Source organism: Ictalurus punctatus, chromosome 15 (assembly GCF_001660625.3).
Source record: "Ictalurus punctatus breed USDA103 chromosome 15, Coco_2.0, whole genome shotgun sequence".
NCBI classification, from domain to species: domain Eukaryota; kingdom Metazoa; phylum Chordata; class Actinopteri; order Siluriformes; family Ictaluridae; genus Ictalurus; species Ictalurus punctatus.
In genome coordinates, this window is record NC_030430.2 from 14,804,918 (window position 1) to 14,823,218 (window position 18,301).

General features: G+C 39.3%; 1 protein-coding gene across 1 annotated transcript; it reads right to left on the bottom strand.

Moving 5' to 3' along the window:
• Window positions 1–1,783: 1,783 nt before the first annotated feature.
• On the bottom strand, window positions 1,784–15,426 carry trpc4apb (transient receptor potential cation channel, subfamily C, member 4 associated protein b). Its single transcript, XM_017487795.3, has 19 exons — window positions 15,266–15,426; window positions 14,347–14,475; window positions 14,137–14,253; window positions 13,910–13,967; window positions 12,504–12,559; window positions 12,258–12,386; window positions 11,965–12,166; window positions 11,495–11,683; window positions 10,304–10,446; window positions 10,036–10,164; window positions 8,294–8,352; window positions 7,612–7,713; window positions 7,426–7,509; window positions 7,228–7,318; window positions 6,973–7,113; window positions 6,411–6,522; window positions 6,202–6,314; window positions 5,758–5,964; window positions 1,784–2,536 (listed from the first exon to the last, which is right to left on the bottom strand). Exons 1-19 carry the CDS (start codon window positions 15,386–15,388, stop codon window positions 2,399–2,401), a joined length of 2,322 nt encoding a protein of 773 aa, XP_017343284.1. The 5' UTR covers window positions 15,389–15,426; the 3' UTR covers window positions 1,784–2,398.
• Between the last annotated feature and the right edge of the window lie 2,875 nt (window positions 15,427–18,301).

An 18,301-nucleotide genomic window follows, 5' to 3' on the forward strand; every position in this document is an offset into this window, starting at 1 on the left:
GCTGTGCAGTAAAACAGAAGTCTTCTAGCTCAATACACACTTAGAATTTAACTTGATTAGAAAGTCTTTTATGGTTTTAGATTATGCTTCTAAATACATATAGATTATGGTTGTTAACTAATATTGATTATTAGATTATGCGTCTAAGTAATAATTCTTAGTTACACATATTGATTGTACTTTAGTAACATATCCAAATGTTAGTTACACATACTGATTACACTTTATCAATATATTTGGGTGCAGTCCTGGTCACAATTTAAAAGTGGCTTATAGGCTTGCATGGAATGGGCTGTGGATTTGTTCTATTTCATTAAAAACTTACATTTTAATAACTTTGAAAGGCACATGAGACCTGTAGCTTGTTGCTCCACAATAAAACACTTAATCCTACATTCATTAATCTTCAGCATCTTTATCCATATGAGGGGTGTGGATCCAGAGCTTATAACAGGAACAGTGGGTCCAAGGAGGGAATACACCTCATATGTGATGTAAATCCATCACGACATCACATAACCACACATTCATACAGTTATTGAAACATCTAGGCAATTTTCTTTTGGGAGGTGTGAAAAAACAACAACAAAATCACATTACCCTAATAAAATTACAACATACACTCGTCCTGCGTTTTGAGTGCCAATATACTAAAAGAACAAGTGTCCAGGACAAAAAGTGTGTCCAGCTTTCCTTATAGTTAAATAAAACAGTTTTATTCGGAGGAGCTAATTTACAAGCATGCTGAGCAGAAAAGCACCTCAGAAAGCACAACACATCAGACCTCGAGGATCAGATTGACCTGACCTTGGCTGAAAGGAGAACATGATGTGATGTTTTTCCATTGTAGCCCATTCCACCATCATTGTAAAGAGCAGTTATTCAAGTTACTACAACCTTTCTGTTCGCTCAAACTAGTCCAACCATTCTTCTTTGACCTTTTATGTCAGCGAGGCATTTCTACCCTTAGAACTGCTGCTCACTGGCTATTTTTTTTTTGCCTCATACTGTGTGAACTCTAGAGCAGGGGTGTTCAATCTTATCTGGAAAGTGCCTGTGTGGGTGCAGGTTTTCATTCCAACCAATCAGAAGCCACACCTGAGTCTATTGAAAGCCAAGATCAACTGATTAAACAGGTGGAATCAGGTGGGGTTCCTGCTCGGTTGGAATGAAAACTTGCACGCACACCGGCCCTTTCCGGATAAGATTGGACACCATGATCTAGAGAATGTTGTGCATGAAAACCCCAGGACATCAGAAGAGTCTAGAAATACTCAAACCATCCCATCTAGCACCAACAACCATGCCACAGTCAAAATCACCAAGATCACATTTTCCCCAGTTCGGATATTCTGTTGTGAACATTAAGGAGTAGCAGAACACTCCTGTCTCTAGTAAAGATTAGGAAAGTACTGTTTCAACATTGAGGGACATGATATAATCTTAAATATTGAACCCCTACTACACTCGCATTTGTTTCCTGTTTTCCTGCACAGCCCATTACTGCATTATTGTGAAATATGCTTTCGGAGTTAGAAAACTGCTTTTGGGTTGTGACTTAAGGGATAAAAGTACAACTGTAGATGCTAAGGCAACACTATATGAAAACCACATCTTAAATGACCTCACTAGTTTAATTACACATTATTCCAGCGGTAAAATTCCCCAGAGTCACTATTCCAGTTCCAGTTAAACGTTTCGGCTTTTTGTGCAATCAGTAAAATAAACAAAATGAATTTATGAAATATATTAGCCCCACACAGACACACAAACACTCACTGCATTTGGGAACAATATTGTTTATGTAATCATAAGACATAGCTGTGATAAAAACATGTTACATCTTTATTTTCAGTTACTGTCCAGTCACTGGGCTGAAAAGTTAGAATTTGAGTTCAAGACTGAGCTACACATTATCCATAAATATAGAGGCAGTATTTAAACTAAGCAAACCACCATCATTAAATTGCATTGGCCCTGAATTTTGTAATTTTTTTGCAGATGAAACAGGCTCCTTTCATGGTTTTTTAGGTTACAACATTCCCATATATCTAAAAAGGAGAGCGAGCCCTTAGACTACAGCTGAAATAACTGTGCCTCTGTAGGCCTGGACAACCACATCCAGCGTCTACTGCAACACACACACACACACACACACACACACACAGATTTAGAATCACTGGTTCATTAGAAGCAGTACACCCAAACACACTTGTAAAAACATATGTATATCCATTCCACACTTTCCCAAGCACACTCATTCTCTTTCATTCTCTCTCATACATACACCCTATATAGCAGTCCTGTTTAATGAGCTTTGCATGTTGCTCTGTGGAAGTGCACAACAGCAGCTCATTAACAACCTTCGTTTGCTTCCACAGCCACACAGTCACCATGATCACATCTCCAGAAAGTCTCTGTCCAGGTCCCTGTAGGCCTCATCTATGTAGGTGGCTATGGCACAGAGGGAGCTCCTATCTGAACTCAGCAACACCGTCACCGTCTCCTTCCAGTAGGTGAAAGGAATACAGGAACTCTGTACAGGGAGATACAAAGCAATGTTATAAATAAAAAAAGGTGTATACAGTATTAGATTAGCTACTTTAAAATATCCGTCTACACTGGAGTCGATTGTTTCTGGGTTTAGGCAGGGGCGTAAACTGGACTGTTAATCATCCCGGGCTGAGCCCAGATTCTTCTCAATCGAAACTTAAAAGTTAAAACTTTTAAAAACGCACTTCTAAATAAACTATCCATGCATTTTTTTTCTTGCATGTGAGGGCTAATTGCTTAAACAATGTTAAAACTGGACAAAAAGTTGGATTTATAATAAAACTTGCCTCGAGTGATATCACTGTTTGCAGCACTACCAGACCGATAAAATATAAAACGTTTTGTTTATCTAACATGAGACTAGGCTAGTTTGGTGTCGCTAGCCAAGAAGAGGCACAACTACGCCATCACTATGGGTTTAGCTGCTACAGTGCCATGCAAAGTATGTTAACTGTCCTTATGCTCTGCTCATATCATGTTCATGTGACTTGGAACTCACACACATTTACACACCATGTTTTCCTGCTCAGTATGAGTTAGTGTTTTAGTTTCAACTCCTTTACTTGCAATAAATAAATAAATAAATAAATAAATAAATTATCTGCATAGATCCACTTTCCCCTCACACTAAGGCCAAGTACACACAACATGACTTTCAACGCCGTCGGATCGCTGTGCTGCTCACACTACATGAGTTGCTCTTTTGTAATCGGGAGTCACGAAGTCGTTGTGGTGGTTGCTCGGCAACAGGGGGTCACACACACACACACACACACACTACACGATCTGACAACGACCGTCACCTGATGACTCTTATCTGGTGGCCAAACTACGTTTTGTAACGAAAACACAGGCGAGAAGAGACACGGATATATGACGCGAAAACCACATACGAAACTGATGTTTATTTGAAGATGGACGTAGGACAGAAACCAGCGGTGCGAGCTGTTTGCGCAATGATTTGTGCTGAAGCAACCGCAAAAAGGAAAATACAAAGAAAGCGGGTGAAAGAACGGATTAGCAGACGCGGCAGCAGGGATTGTGTGTGCTACAGAGAGAGTTGGAGGTGAGAAAAAAGGTTTCGCGAGTTTCTCTTCCTCACATTGACCTCACCCCATGCCTTGCTCTCTCATTGGCTGTAGATCGCCGCTGCAATCACTGCCAGTGATGACACTTTTCACACCACAGGATGTGGAGTCGCCCGACAGCTCCAGATATTTAGCATGCCAAATACCTGTGTGACGTTGCCGATGGCGATGTGTTGGCGAGCCTCGGCGTTGAGTAGTTCACACACAACGACTGGCGAGCACTGATTTTTGTCGGTGAGATTGGTGACTTGCAAATCAGCCTTGAAATCGTGTAGTGTGAACTAGGCTTAAATGACTGTGTGAGCTAGCTTCTGGCAGATTTGAGACTTGTCAGCCAATAAGACACGAGTATTTCCAAATATGTGCCCAGTGGAGAATTATTCGGGGCTAACAAAAAAACCCTGAATGCTCAGGCCAGCTTACGCTCTTGGGTTTAGGAAAAAAGCGGGGAAATTAATGCATGTCACTGTGAGCTCAGTCTCTCAAGTTCAGGTTCAGATGGATCATTATCACCTTATCTCCTATTCAAAGACATTTCAAGTGGTATGTCCCCAGCATCTCCTGCCAAAATAAGGCAATTACTCCAAATAGCAAAGTTGTTGCTGTCAAGTGTTGAGGTGCTGTCAAGTGTTGAGGTACAGTCGAGAATAAGGATCTAACTGTGACCACGACTTGGATACCCCAATCTGACAATGGCCACTCATTCATGTCTAGAATCCAGAAAATATTAATTGCCCATCCGTATCTGTTCTCTTTAGGTCAGTGTATGAGTGAGGACAAATTATTAGCTAGTAATCTTCATGAAGATGTGGTCTGCATTAGGGCTGCAACTATTATTTTCATAATCGATTAGTTGGCCGATTGTTGTTATTATTATTATTCGATTAATCGGATGGGCGCAGGGCAACGTTTCAGTACACCTTTTTTTTCCTTTTTTTTTGGCTTATTTAAAATAAAATCCACAAACTGAGTGTTACAAATATAAACTTCAGACTAAAATTTTTATACAAAAAAATGTTTGTCCAAAACAGAAAAGAACCCAATACACACACAAGAATATATAGTATTCACTTATGACTGAAATAATATATATATATATATATATATATATATATATATATATATATATATATATATATATATATATATATATATATATATATATATATATATATATATAAAATTTATTCATTTATTTTAGTTTATACTGTATACAAGTATTTATGCATTATTTTTTATGGATGCACAAAAAGCACCGAATTTAGGACTGCAGACCTAAATGAATAATAAAAACTCACTTATACTGTGCCTTGTGGTTTCTTTTACTCACTGCCTTCAGGAATATTATTTTACTTGTGTTTACTTTTGATCACAATGTTTTAATTACACATTACAGATCTTACTCACGCTACACTCTATCACTGCGTCTACACCGCGCATGATCAGCAACATGGCCTCGTTACTAACACATCACTTCCGTTATAATAAATGACAGAAGTTACACTGCAAGTGCGTAAATACAGCATATAATTACAAACTTAAATTAAACGAAACCTTTTAAGCAACTCGCACCAGTTTCCCCTGCCCCTTACACACAGTGGAGCATTTTGGATATAAACATAACTTTGTGCTTGTGCAGCACTGTTTGATCGCCGCGGTGTTTAATATAAAATGCTCCCTACTTTAGAGGACTTTCTTCCTCAGTCACTCGACGATTTCGCCTCCATCTGTTGGTGACTGAGGTCATGTTAGGAATAAAAGAATGTTTACAGGAAGTAAAATGAAGAAAGTCACTACCCGTGAATCTGGGTGTCTTCTAATGCTAGCGTGCGTATGACATCATGCACCGTCGCCTAGAAGCGGCTAGTGTTATATTTGAGACGATATTACCTTTCTAAAATCCAGAGTTTGCAGAGTACACAGTGTAAGTGTACAGTACTTAATTTGGGACAAAGCTTTCGTATTTACTCTCCGTAGCGCGTTTTCTGAACAGAAGTAACGCAATGAGTAAATCTCCCATGCCGTGTGCATACCAACTAATCCATAATGAGATATATTGACAACGATTTTCATAATCGATTATTATCGATAGTTGTTGCAGCTCTAGTCTGCTTACATTCTCCAGACAGGTGCTGTCCTTGTCTTTGTTGAGGTAGTGATGTTGCCAGAAGCGCAGCAGGTGGTGGAAGTTGTTGAGCAAGCAGCCGGGATATTTCTCAGCGTACTCCTTCTCCTTAAGAGCTCTTAGGTAGAACGGCAGCTTGCCCCGCCACCGTGCTAGCATCAGCACCACCAAACTCGTGTTCAGGCAGCTCACATTCTCCTGGGATTGGACAACAAACACACAATTTTTCTTTTTTTTTTTTTAAATGCCTGAATTACTGTAATGTACAGAGAAGTGACGAATAAAAGGAATAAAAACATGAAGTGTTAGTAAGGTGTTTGGCAATCATATGCAGGAAGGATTGAATACTGCTCATCCAAAAGATATTCCCTCAACACTAAAGACTTTTCGTGCAACTACTGACAAGACATCAAAGAAAACAAAGTACAGTCTTGCCTGAGTTAGAGTCTGCACATTGATGATGTTGATCAGCCTGAAGAGGAAGGAGAGTCTGTTCTCGACTTGAGCCATGTAGGACAACAGGCGGCACTCTGACAGCACCTCTATCACTGAGAGAGAAGAATACAGTTTGTGCAAAGCTGCCTCATGCTATGCACACGTAACAATCATTACTCCATTCATTTTCTCATTATTTCTCATCGCACCTTTCATGTCCTCCGTCTGCCCTTCGAAGCGGTCCAGGGACAGAACGATGCAGCGTACCAGCATGTTGGAGTCCACGAGCGAGCTGTTGATCTGGTTCAGAAACATCTCAAACTACAATAATACAAAGCGCACGCAACAACCACGTTGAGAGGATTTACCTGAGCAGGTTCTAGAGGGTTTCCCCCCCATTAAAAAGTAGCAATATTCCCATAATTATGTAACTGTGCATTAAATCAACTACAATTTGTGGGAAAACTTTCTAAGTGAGCTTGGCAGCAAAATACACAATACTGACATGATTAGGAACTGACAGAAATAAAATTGTCATTTTTCCCCCTCATTTGTCATCTATACACCCATTACAACTGGTTAGTTAAAATAAAAATATAACAAATTTTCTTTTTTTTTTTTTTTTTAAATCTATGAATCTATGTTGTCAGGCCTACAGTGATTTCAGATGCTCCACATTAGGTGTTTTCCCTCAAACACAGACGCATCTGAAATATAATCCAATGGGAAGCTGAAAACTGAAGCACTTTGTGACACAGAGACAACACGAACCTTTTCTTCGGTGTTCACGTATTTGTTAAATCTCTTGAAGGCGTCGATGTTGAACTTCATGAGTTCACCAAGCAGATCGAAATAGCTCTGAAGGACATCACGTGATTTACAGCCACTGTCAATGATGCAGAAGAGGATGTGCTGCATAGACACAGAGAAAGGTTTAAATATAGACAACATCACATTCCATGGCATAAATGGATACGAATGTGCAATATAAATCGACAACATATATAGAACATCAAGATCACTCACCTCCAACAAGCCCCTCTTGAGCAGGAACATCTGATCTGCATAGGATGTGGCTCCTCGTAGAAAACTCTCTACTGCTCTAGCCTGCCAGAACCTAACGAGTAGATTAAGAGCAGCAGAATGTAATGTACAGGAAATAAAAAAATCTATCGGATCATTTTTATGGTGTAAGATAAGACCTGTGAAGACTGGAGCGCTCACCTGAATGACGAATCGACGGGCTCTTTCTTCATGACTGAAATCAGCCGCGTCAGGAGACCCTTCTTCCCGTCACATGCTAGATTCCTGCATCAAGCACGATCAGACAACAGAGATCATGCAAAACTGAAAAAGGATATAAATGGCAAATGAAAATATAAACGGCTAAGAGTATTTTTTCCTCCATACCTGTCTGTGTTGACCAACGCCTCCACTTCAGGAATATTTGCTTTCAGAGAGATGGCACTGAGCTCATTCAGCTCCTGTCCATTCAGGAGAAGATACTTGTTCCTGGGTTAAATATAAGAATATTTTAATGCATTATTTTAACATGTTTATTTTTTCACTGAAGCCTTCAACACGCAAAAAAACGAAATGCACTACATGATAGCTATGTTTCTGTCCAAGTTGCGAATATAAATTGTGAGAAAAATTGCAATATTGCATAAAACATTTGCGAATAAAGCACCGTTTCCATCCCGTGTGTTCAAGAGAACAGAAACGGACGCAAAGGCGTCTATCCAAACATACCTCTCGCTCTCCACCAGTTTTACTTTTCAGAGCCAATTACGCAATCACATTATTTGTTGAGGCAAAGCCACATTACTTTTTTGATACACATCAAGGTATTATTTGCTAAACGTGTATCTGTCATAGTTTATGCACAAGTCTTCTAACGAATTAAAAAAAACATTTATCCACATCAATTTATGCGCATTTAGAAGATTTTATTTGCATCTGGTGTTTCCATCCAGCGTTTGCTTTATACGATATCCCAAAATTTCACATTAAACACAAATGGATGGAAACATAGCGAATAAAACATAGAATAGATAGAAAGGAAATGATGCACATTCTCAGATGTACTCACTCATGGTGGTCACTGAAGCTCTGTAGCAGCCTGAGGAACTGGATCTTGAATGAGATCTCCTGCAGACAGAACAAAACGTGTCCTGGATAAGCCTGTGTATGTCTACATTATGAACACCTTTACTTTTTTTTTTTTTTTTTACATTTACACTTCAAAAACCTTCCACTTGTTTTTTCACCATTACAGTTTAAAATATTTATAATGTGTGTTCACTGCCTTACTTCCAGAATTGCAATGTGAACTAACTTCCACTATTTGTCACTAGCTTGTATTACCCTTAGTACTGAAATTTCACTGTCCTGCATCTTACTTTGCACTACTGTGTTTTTTTTTAAGGTTTGTTGCACCAGAGAGAACAGTGAGTAGGTTTTCTGTTATGCTGTACTTTAATGACAATTAAGTTGAATTTAATTGAATGTCCAGATCGGAATTTTTTCACGGAAGAGATTTTATTCTGATCAATAAAATCTTTGCTGCAGGTCTGATATGCAATTCATCTTTCTCCCCAAGAAACATGTCAACCTGAATCCCTTACAATATATTATGTGGACCATAATATATGTGAAGTCCCTGTGAAGTCCCTTGAAACGTGCAGCGTTATTCGATGTATTGACGTAATTTCTACTGAAACAGGAAGTCAGGGCGGGACAGAGTGGCTTCTCCTACTTTTTTAAAAATAGTCAATAGCGTCTAGCTTACCTCACAGCCCAGTCTAAGCTGTATTTGACAGTTAGTACTATGGACACGAGCCTCCTTCAAAAAATACCACCTACTTCAACGTGAATGAATTCAAGCCATTTCCTTTTCAACCAACTTATAGCTGGAAAACTGAATACAACGCACGTTCAAACAGCCAAAGACATATTTGCGATCTATGCAAGCTGATATTATTTCTCTTACTCAACCACGGCAACTTTGCGGAGGTGATTTTTTATAAGTTTGGGCACGGGACACTTCAAATCCAAGAGAATTAGATCGGACAGAAAATCTGAAGAGAAGCTGAAGTGCAGAATGAGGTCATCAAAACTGTTGATCTGTATTGGTGGTAGAAAGAGACAGTGCACTTTGAATACTTCTCCTAAATGGGAGTTTTGTCATTGATCATTGTTTGCTTGGAGCACACTAGCTTATAGGTAATGATAATGAGTCTTTATTCATCACATATACACAGCACAGAGAAATTATTTTCTTCATATACCCCAACATGTCAGGAAGCTGGGGCCAGAGCGCAGGGTCAGCCATGATACAGCGCCCCTGGTGTAAAGAGGGTTAAGGGCCTTGCTCAAGTGGCAACTTGGCAGTACTGGGGCCTGAAGCCACGACCTTCCAATCAGTAACGCAGAGCCTTAACAGTCAAGCCACCACTGTCCCCGCTTAAGATAAGTCTTAAGGCAGACATTCATAGTAAAAGCCACAAAACTTAAATTCTGATTTCATGGGGGCTTCAATAAAATTAAATATAGCAAGCCAATGGTGATTTCTCTATGCAGGAACCAAGCTTGGTATGAAATAACTGGGACGCGCTACGACAAAGGACATCGATGGTTAATTATGATTTGTATATTACATGGGCCTTAGAAGTCAGAATACAATCTGGCTAACCAGAGACACACTTGACTAGGAGTGTAAATGCATATGATTAAAATATTTATCAAGACACCATCCAGTTACAAGATGTGTGAAACAAACAGGTGTTAATGTGGTTCTGTTTATAATAAGTGCAAGCTCAGACATAATCTTACTGGACTGCAGTCACAATTCTGGTTCTGTCTGTGCAAGACGTGACTTGATGGATGTCTCCTCCAGATCAGTTTGTCAAACAAGTTGTTCAGGCCAGGAATCAATCGGAACTCTGCTAGCATCCTATGAACCTGTGTGAGAGAGAGGGTTACATCTCCAGCAATGGTTGACACGTCATAATTATGTTGTGCATCAAAGAATTTATTCATGCACACTGTCAGCGTTATTAGTTTGGACTGAATCTAAATTGAGTTCAAGTAAATATTCTACTTGATTTCTCTGTCGTCCCATGAGCAGTACACACAGCACGTAGAGAACCTCCACTTTGTACATGATCTCATGCACTATCTTCATGGACTGAGGCAACGTGTGCCTAAGAGGACTTGATGAAAGTGAGCCTTCATCAGATGACTCTGGAAAACAGGATGTGGAGAGGATAATTAGCAATTGAAATGGAAACAATGTTCTAGACATGATCTCTGCACCTACTGAAGGCTGATTTATACTGTCACAATGCTGATGTGTGAGGGAAAGGGATCATAGGTACGCAATCAAATATAAACCAACCCTACAGCGCTGCGCATCAGGCAAATGTCGATTAGTTAAATAGGGAGTAGGGATGTCACGAGAACCGATACTTCGGTACCAACATTCTTAAAACGTGACGGTACTTGTTTTCCTGGAGTAGCGTTGGAACCCGGTTCTAATTGGGGTACCGAGGTTGCAAGTCTTCCGGGCCTGATTGGGGCAGCAAATACGCGCAAGTGTTTTAGTCGGTCCACAAGTGGGGAAGAAGAACATCATTAACACAAATTCACAAGCTGGGAGAAAACGATACGAGATACAATGGGGGAAATAAGTACTGAATGAGTCAACATTTTTTCAGTAATTATATTTCCGATGAGGCTATTCTCATGAAATTTTCACCAGACATCGGTATTAACTCAAGAAATCCTTAAATATAAAGAATTCACAACATTAAAGCGTATAAGTAAAGTTGTGTGTAATAAAGTGGAATGACAGGAAAAAAGTATTGAACGCGCTAAGAAAAAGCAGTTCTCCAAGGCAAGGAAAGGCAAGGAACCAGCTGTAATCAATAATTAATTGCACTCCCTATCTGTGCAAATTAATGTCAGCTGGGTTAGTAAATTGATGGTCTATAAAAATGCTTTTCATTACCAAGGTGTCACAAAAGAAACATCTCATGATGGGTAAAAGCAAAGAGCTCTCTCAAGACCTTCACAACCTTATTGTTGCAAAACATATTGATGCAATTGGATTAAAAAAAAACTATCACAGTCCTTCCTTTCTCTCCATTCTCCCTACTACTGGGAAACGTTAAACATACGTTCTGGTTTGTTAACTCTAACACAGTCCCCTAGTGTACATATTCATGTTTTATTATTATTCAGGGCCATGCATGCTCTCAGAACTATAAATCAGGACTAAGTCTTCTCTCACCTGTACTGCTCTGCTCGGCCTCCTCGATGGCCATCTGCATGAGAGCGTCCAACACCAGGGCGTTATCCAACCAGCTGTGCCAGTCCTCCAGCTCCTGCAGCAGTGCAGCCGTGCCTGAAGCTTCCGAAACCTTCCGCGTAGCCAGCTTGCACAGTCGCTCAATGAAGCCCGGGATATTTAGTAGAGCAACTGCAGAGACAGCAGCCAGCCATGAAACTCTAGTTGTATACATTAATCTAAGTTTCATTTTGTGTGGCCCTGTGTATTTATGGTCTTGCATGTCAATCTATAGTCCTGCAGGTCCAATATTTTATCCTTCTGTATGAGAGGAAAATATAACTTGACGTGACTTCTTCAAACTTCGCACTTCATTCCAATGCACAATAGTTTAGAATCTGTGCTTATTGAGACAACACGTAAATCCTAATTTGACAAAACTGCTTTTATAGTTAAGTGTGTGTGGCTCTGACCTTGGTTGCTCTCTGCCTGTGATGGAGACGCAGTTATCTTCTGTTGAGCGTTGCGGGCCAAAAGGGTGTGTTTGTCATCCATGCCTGCATCCGGCTCCGATATGGTGACAGACAGGATACGGCAAAAGTTGGCCAGCTGCTGTTGGTTAAAGCTCTGCACCAGACTGGCCAAGTTGGGAATATCCTCCAGTCGGATCACCTCCTAAGAAAATAGTTTTGAAGAAAGGTTTAGAGCTCTTTTCTATTCCTTCAGGGTTAGTTTCTTAAACAAATAATTTTAGTTAATTACATACCTTTCTGACCCCCATTATGTCTTCTATAAGTGTGGCGGTCTGTAGGAAAGTCTTCTTGTTTGACATTAAAGTGAAAAGAAACATGACGAAGTCGTCCCTTGCGGCAAGACTTTTTGTAACACCCTCTGTCTGCAAGACAGAACAAAAAACAAAGGAAATTCTTTTGCATTCCCAAGACTGATCAGAAATGAAGGGATTTTAAAGATTATATTCATATCCTAATGTAAATGTCATATAGATACCTACACATATACAGCAGTTGTAAAGAACACTTAAACAGTCCTTGATGAGATCATCACTCACTGCAAATAAAGGAAAAATTGTCAGAACTGCTATATTGGCATTGTGTTGTTTTTTTTTAAAAAGTACCTGAAGAAATAAATCAATTCTGCTTGCTAACCAGCAAATTAATGATTTGATAAATGTTACAGGCTGAAGAATAAACAATATTTCAGAAACCCACAACTTTCATTTGCATTCAGTTTGCAAGACCTGAGCCGTTTCTGAGCTGCACATATGAAGAAGTTAAGGCGCATTTAGACCAGCATTTCCTCTCACATTTTTAACAGGAGCGATTAAAAAAAGCGTGTTGTGCTACTGGTGCATTTCCAAGAAATCAGTGCCTTCCTAGCTGGGTTTCCCCATCACGAACTTGACTGACATCTAAACAGATCCGTCTCAGCATGTTGATCTTTCATAATTAAAATAATGAGTTTATTTAGCCCATCACACCCTGAGAGCAGGGTATTGTTAAGCTTATATAATTAAGTTAATGTTTTCACTAGCTAACCAAGACAAATTTACCATAAACATGTCTGGGTATGTTGGCTAAATTTAAATAAGCCCATTACGGAAGAAAACCTTCATAATAGTAATAATGAAATAGTAACTGGTTAAAAGAAGTGCATTCTTTTAATTACATTAGCTCGCTACTCAATGCAATAAACCCATCTATGTCAAACTGCTGAATTTTGTCTGTTATTTTTAACTTCCATCCATTTTTTGTACAGCTCATCCTACACAGAGTCGCAGGGGAGCCTGGAGCCTATCCCAGGGGACTCGGGCACAAGACAGGAGACACCCTGGACAGGAGGCCAACCCATCACAGTGCACAGTCACACATACATTCACACACTACAGACAATTTAGAGATGCCAATCACCTACATCGCATGTCTCTGGACTGGAGGAGGAAACCTGGAGAAAACCTCTGAAGCATGGGGAGAACGTGCAAACTCCACACACATATCACCCTTTACTAAACGCATCGTATTGATATTTTGCATTTAATAAAGTCGTGTTGACATTACAGTTGTTAAATCCTGACCGATCCCGTCCTGCCTGCGATTTTCAGAAGTTTAAGTTTCAGAGAGTATAATTTTTTTTTTTTTTTAAAAACCCACTCCCATGACTTTTTGTTGGGATCCCCATCCCAATGCATACTTCTAACCATCATGCAGATTTCTCTGGTATTTTTGATCGATTTCAGTCTTCAATAGTTGATCAAAACCATGCGTCCCAACTATAAAATATTTAAATAATACTAATAATACTCTTACAAACATATTACCTGCAATGCTGTATCAAGAACTCATTATTTACATATATAAACCCAGCCCTTTCCATAAAGCAGCTTAAATGATTGGTACTTACTAATGGGAACATTCCCCTGTATTGACAGAGTGGGCCGCATCAAAATCTCTATAAACAACTGTGGGAGGGGGAAATTGAATTAAAAATAGGATTAAAAAGAGGTGACCGTCATACAACACTGAAGACATGAGATGATTATGCGAATTGTGAACTTTGTAAAAAATTAACAGCGAAGCTCGCATCGCAAAAATGTCACTGCACAGATTTCCGTGTAAAGCATCACTCACATCAACTCCTCCAAAAAGGTCGAAAGTGTACGTGTTGGGTGACACGGACTCCTGCGGTGTCTTTCTGTCTTCTGTCACGAAGGACATCGCCTCCATGGACAGCAGTGACGACAGCTCCTGCGTCAGCGCAAAACCAGAAACGTTGAAGACTTTTAAGAAGAATACAAAGCGTAGAGGTATTTACTTTGACCAGGGATTTGTTAGAGATACCTTAACCACATTGTGGCTCTTGGAAAGATCGCTGTTTATGTGGCTGCAGTTGTGAAGTTTCCTCAGCAGCAGTGGTATTCCCTGCCAACGAGCTTTCTTATCTCTCTCCTCAAGAAGCCCCACTGGGATCTAATTATACACGATGATTAACAAGAGATCATCTAGCAGCTGATACACAAATACAAATCACTACGCAATCACATCAAAGTAAATACACTTTCACATTTCTCACTTCACGACATGAGGATCGCATTCCTGCTCAACTGCACACTTTGCATAACGTTTCAGAGATGAACAAACAAGACATTCCTAATAAACACAAACGCGTATAATGATATTCAAGTCACTAACTCGTAATAAACAGGAGACCCGGAAACTAATCAGTTACCTTAAGGGCGTTAGCTTGCTATGTTAAGACGTCTCCTTACAGTAACGTTAGCTAGGTAAAAAGTTATTTGGACTACAAGTAGGCTAGTTATTCATAAGATTATCTAGGCTTAGCTAAAAACAACCAGTCACTCAGCTCGAATATGTTTCTTAAAAAAGATAATAATAAAAATAAAAAACGTGATTAGTAATGTGACTAATCTGAGATATACTGGACAGGTCAAGACTACGTTAGCAAAACAGCTAACTAGGTAGCGAAAGCAGGATTGCAACCTGATAACTGTTTTGAAATCCAAATATGTTTGTGTATCTGGTAAATATATTGTTCGTTTCATTTTATCTGTTATATATATATATATATATATATTTAATCCAACTAAAAATACATATAAACGGGCATGCTGACGTGATTAAAATAGCTGTTAGCTCAGGAATAACTTCAGGCTCGGGGCTCTTGCGGCCTGCTAGTCTGTAATCTACTGCATAGTCGCTTAATATCAACAACAACTCTTAATAATCGCAGCCTTCCTACCTGTGTGCCTTGTGTCATCCCCAAGCCTGTTGTCTGTCCATATTTGATCTTATGCAATATGTTATTGCTTCGATTTCTCCGTCTTGTTTGAATTCGAGTCGACTGCTGCCCATTAGCCGCCATTGTTTTTCCTTTGACGTCGCAATGTTTTTCTTTTTCTTCAATACCGTATTGCTGACTGAAACAAACAGACAGATTACTGACCCCTACAGACCCGGAGCGGTGACGAACCACGCCCTAGTTTCTAGTCATGGGAGTTTCGGCTCTTTTCAATAAATCAGAGCATTCCTCTCGGTTCAGTAGTTGTTATGGGAAGTTCGGATCATTTTACTGACTCGGATCTTTGAATCTCGCTCAGCAAAATGAACGAATCTTTTTCCGAGTCATTTCGTTCATTTCAGCAGAATATAATTAAAATGTTACATGTTAAATCCCCAAACACATCTAGTACTTAATAAACTATAAGCTATAGGCTAATGCAGCCGAGGCTTAATTATGAGAAACAGAAATGATTAATTAATAGCTTAGCTAGGTCTTCAGGCAATGCAGTCTGTCAGTTCACCTCACCTCCGGATCCAAGCCGTTCTTTCTTTCGTCACGTCTATTCCCCGGATTCAGAAATGATTAGTTCACCTCTCCAGGCTTCAGGTTCGAGTCATTCGTTCATCCGTGACTGCCCCATAGGCTGAATGCAGTGGAGCTGTGTTGTGATGAACGAACGACTCAAACCCAAAGACTCGAGAGGTGAACTAATCATTCTGTTTCCTGTACAGAACCTACCGCATGTGTGGTCAACACGGATTAACTAATCACTCTCTGAGAGAAACTCGTTCCCGAATCATATTAAACATTCATTCAAAATGAAGGAATCGTTCATTTACATTTACATTTATGTAAGTTCATGAACGACACATCACTATTCACTAGTAATAATCAACTCCTTCCTCACAGAAACAAATGTGAAAACAAAGTAAATACATATTTGCACTGACTTATTCACAGGGGTGGAAAACAATTCAATTATTTTTCTCTGCCACTATACTTTTAAGTATACTTATTTTGGTGGTTTATACTTTACTTGAGTATTGAAATTGAAGTCGTACAAACAAATTAACTTTTTACTTCTTCTGTTTTAATTTACAAATTTCGAAGTTCTTTTTTTCTCTAATCCAGCCAATGACTGTAAGTTTCAAGTCAGTTTAGCAGCCAGTTGGTGTAGAAAAAACTTAGCCATCTATAAAAATGACTTTTCTCCCATGCCTTTGAGAAAGCATGAACTGAAAAAGCACATTGTAGTGCCCCCACCCCCCACACCAAACATGTGCTAACATTAACTGGCTATATTTAACAAAGCTAGCCTGGTTTCTTTGATAATGCTTGATTTCCATGTTAGACAAGTATCAATTCCAGCAGCTAGCGTGAATGGCTAGCGAGTCAGATTCAACCTAATGTTAAATATTGTTCATTTACATGATATTTTAATTCTGATGAATTCATTGGGAAACTACATCACATTAGCCATGTATTTGACAAACAAACATACCAAGATTAAATGTTTCCAGGCAAAATACCGTAGTTGCTTTCAAATCATCTTCTAACAGTTTAAGACCTGCTGAAAAACAAAACAAAACAATAGAAGCCATCACAGAAATTCTAATGTATTCCACTACAAATACCATTACCAATACTGGTGCTTAATGGTATCCACTAGACATAACATGCCACCAACAGACAGCAATAAATTACCAGTAGAGGACCACAGGGACCATTACAGTTTCCATTAAAACAAATACAATTCCCATTATAACCATTCCAAATGATAGAATCCATTACAAATTCTATCACGGTTTCTATTGTTTTGTTTTGTTTTGTTTTTCAGAAGGGAGAGCAGTAATAAGTTACTTTTCATATGAAAATGTTACATTACATTAATTTAATCAGTTTAAATATTTACTTTGTATTTTTTTTATACTGGAATGCATTTTAAAGTTACATTTTTGGCTGGGAACTTCCACTTTAACCCTGCCTTGTGCCCGATGCTGCCTCGGATATGCTCCAGGTTTCCCCGTGACCCTGAAATGGATTAAGCGGTATATAAGATGGATGGATGGATGGACTTCCACTTTATTTTTTTTTTCCACTTTTATGATTTTGACACATTATCTATAGTTTCACTTAAGTATAATTTCTCTGTACCTCCCCTGCTTATGCAGTAATTCCTTCTGCTGTCTGTGCTTTACTTCCATTAAGATTCCTGTCCATCCATTCTTATATTTATCTCCTCAATACACTACACATATTCAAGTATCAGTGCAGTCAGAGCCTCATGCTGCATCAGTTAAACTGCACCATAAAGATCAGGTTCTACAGTGTTACACTCGCTGTGCCAGACTACTTAGTCATGAAAATGTTTGGATGCACAGGGATCACAGGGATAATCATGAATATAGAATATTCATGAATTTTCAGTCTTGTCCTCCTTTTAAAAAGTGGCTCCCAAAAAGGAAGCTGTCTCCCAAGGTTCACCTTAAAATAGTTGCTTAAAAGAGTTGGTTTGTTCTTGAACCTTTGAGTCTTTATCAGATACACCTACCAATTGTGAACTATTACTACAGGGAACAATTACTGACTGTATCCTGTCTGTCGCTATGCACAATTTGGCATCCCCTCTACTCCACCCTTCACTTGGCAGGGAACTCTCTAAGACCACGTCTGACCTGATGTTTTTTCTGTGGTGTACCATTCTCATTCACAGCAGTGGTACTGCTATGGTAGTGTGAGTGCCGCTTGTCAGGCACAGCAGCACTGTTGGGTCCACGGTCATTTTAAATAAAATTGCATTTAATTAGAATTTTCTGATTCAGATCTAGTGCAATTTAGAACAAATAAACACAGTTATTCCTGTAATTTTCCTGTGAAAGGTGTTCCCCTTTCCCTGCTCAATTTGAACATGATGGAAGCCGCCCCTAAGCTCTGGGTGTAATACACAGCAGAGGAAATCTGGTGGGCTGAAACGACGTGTGGATGCTCTCGTGT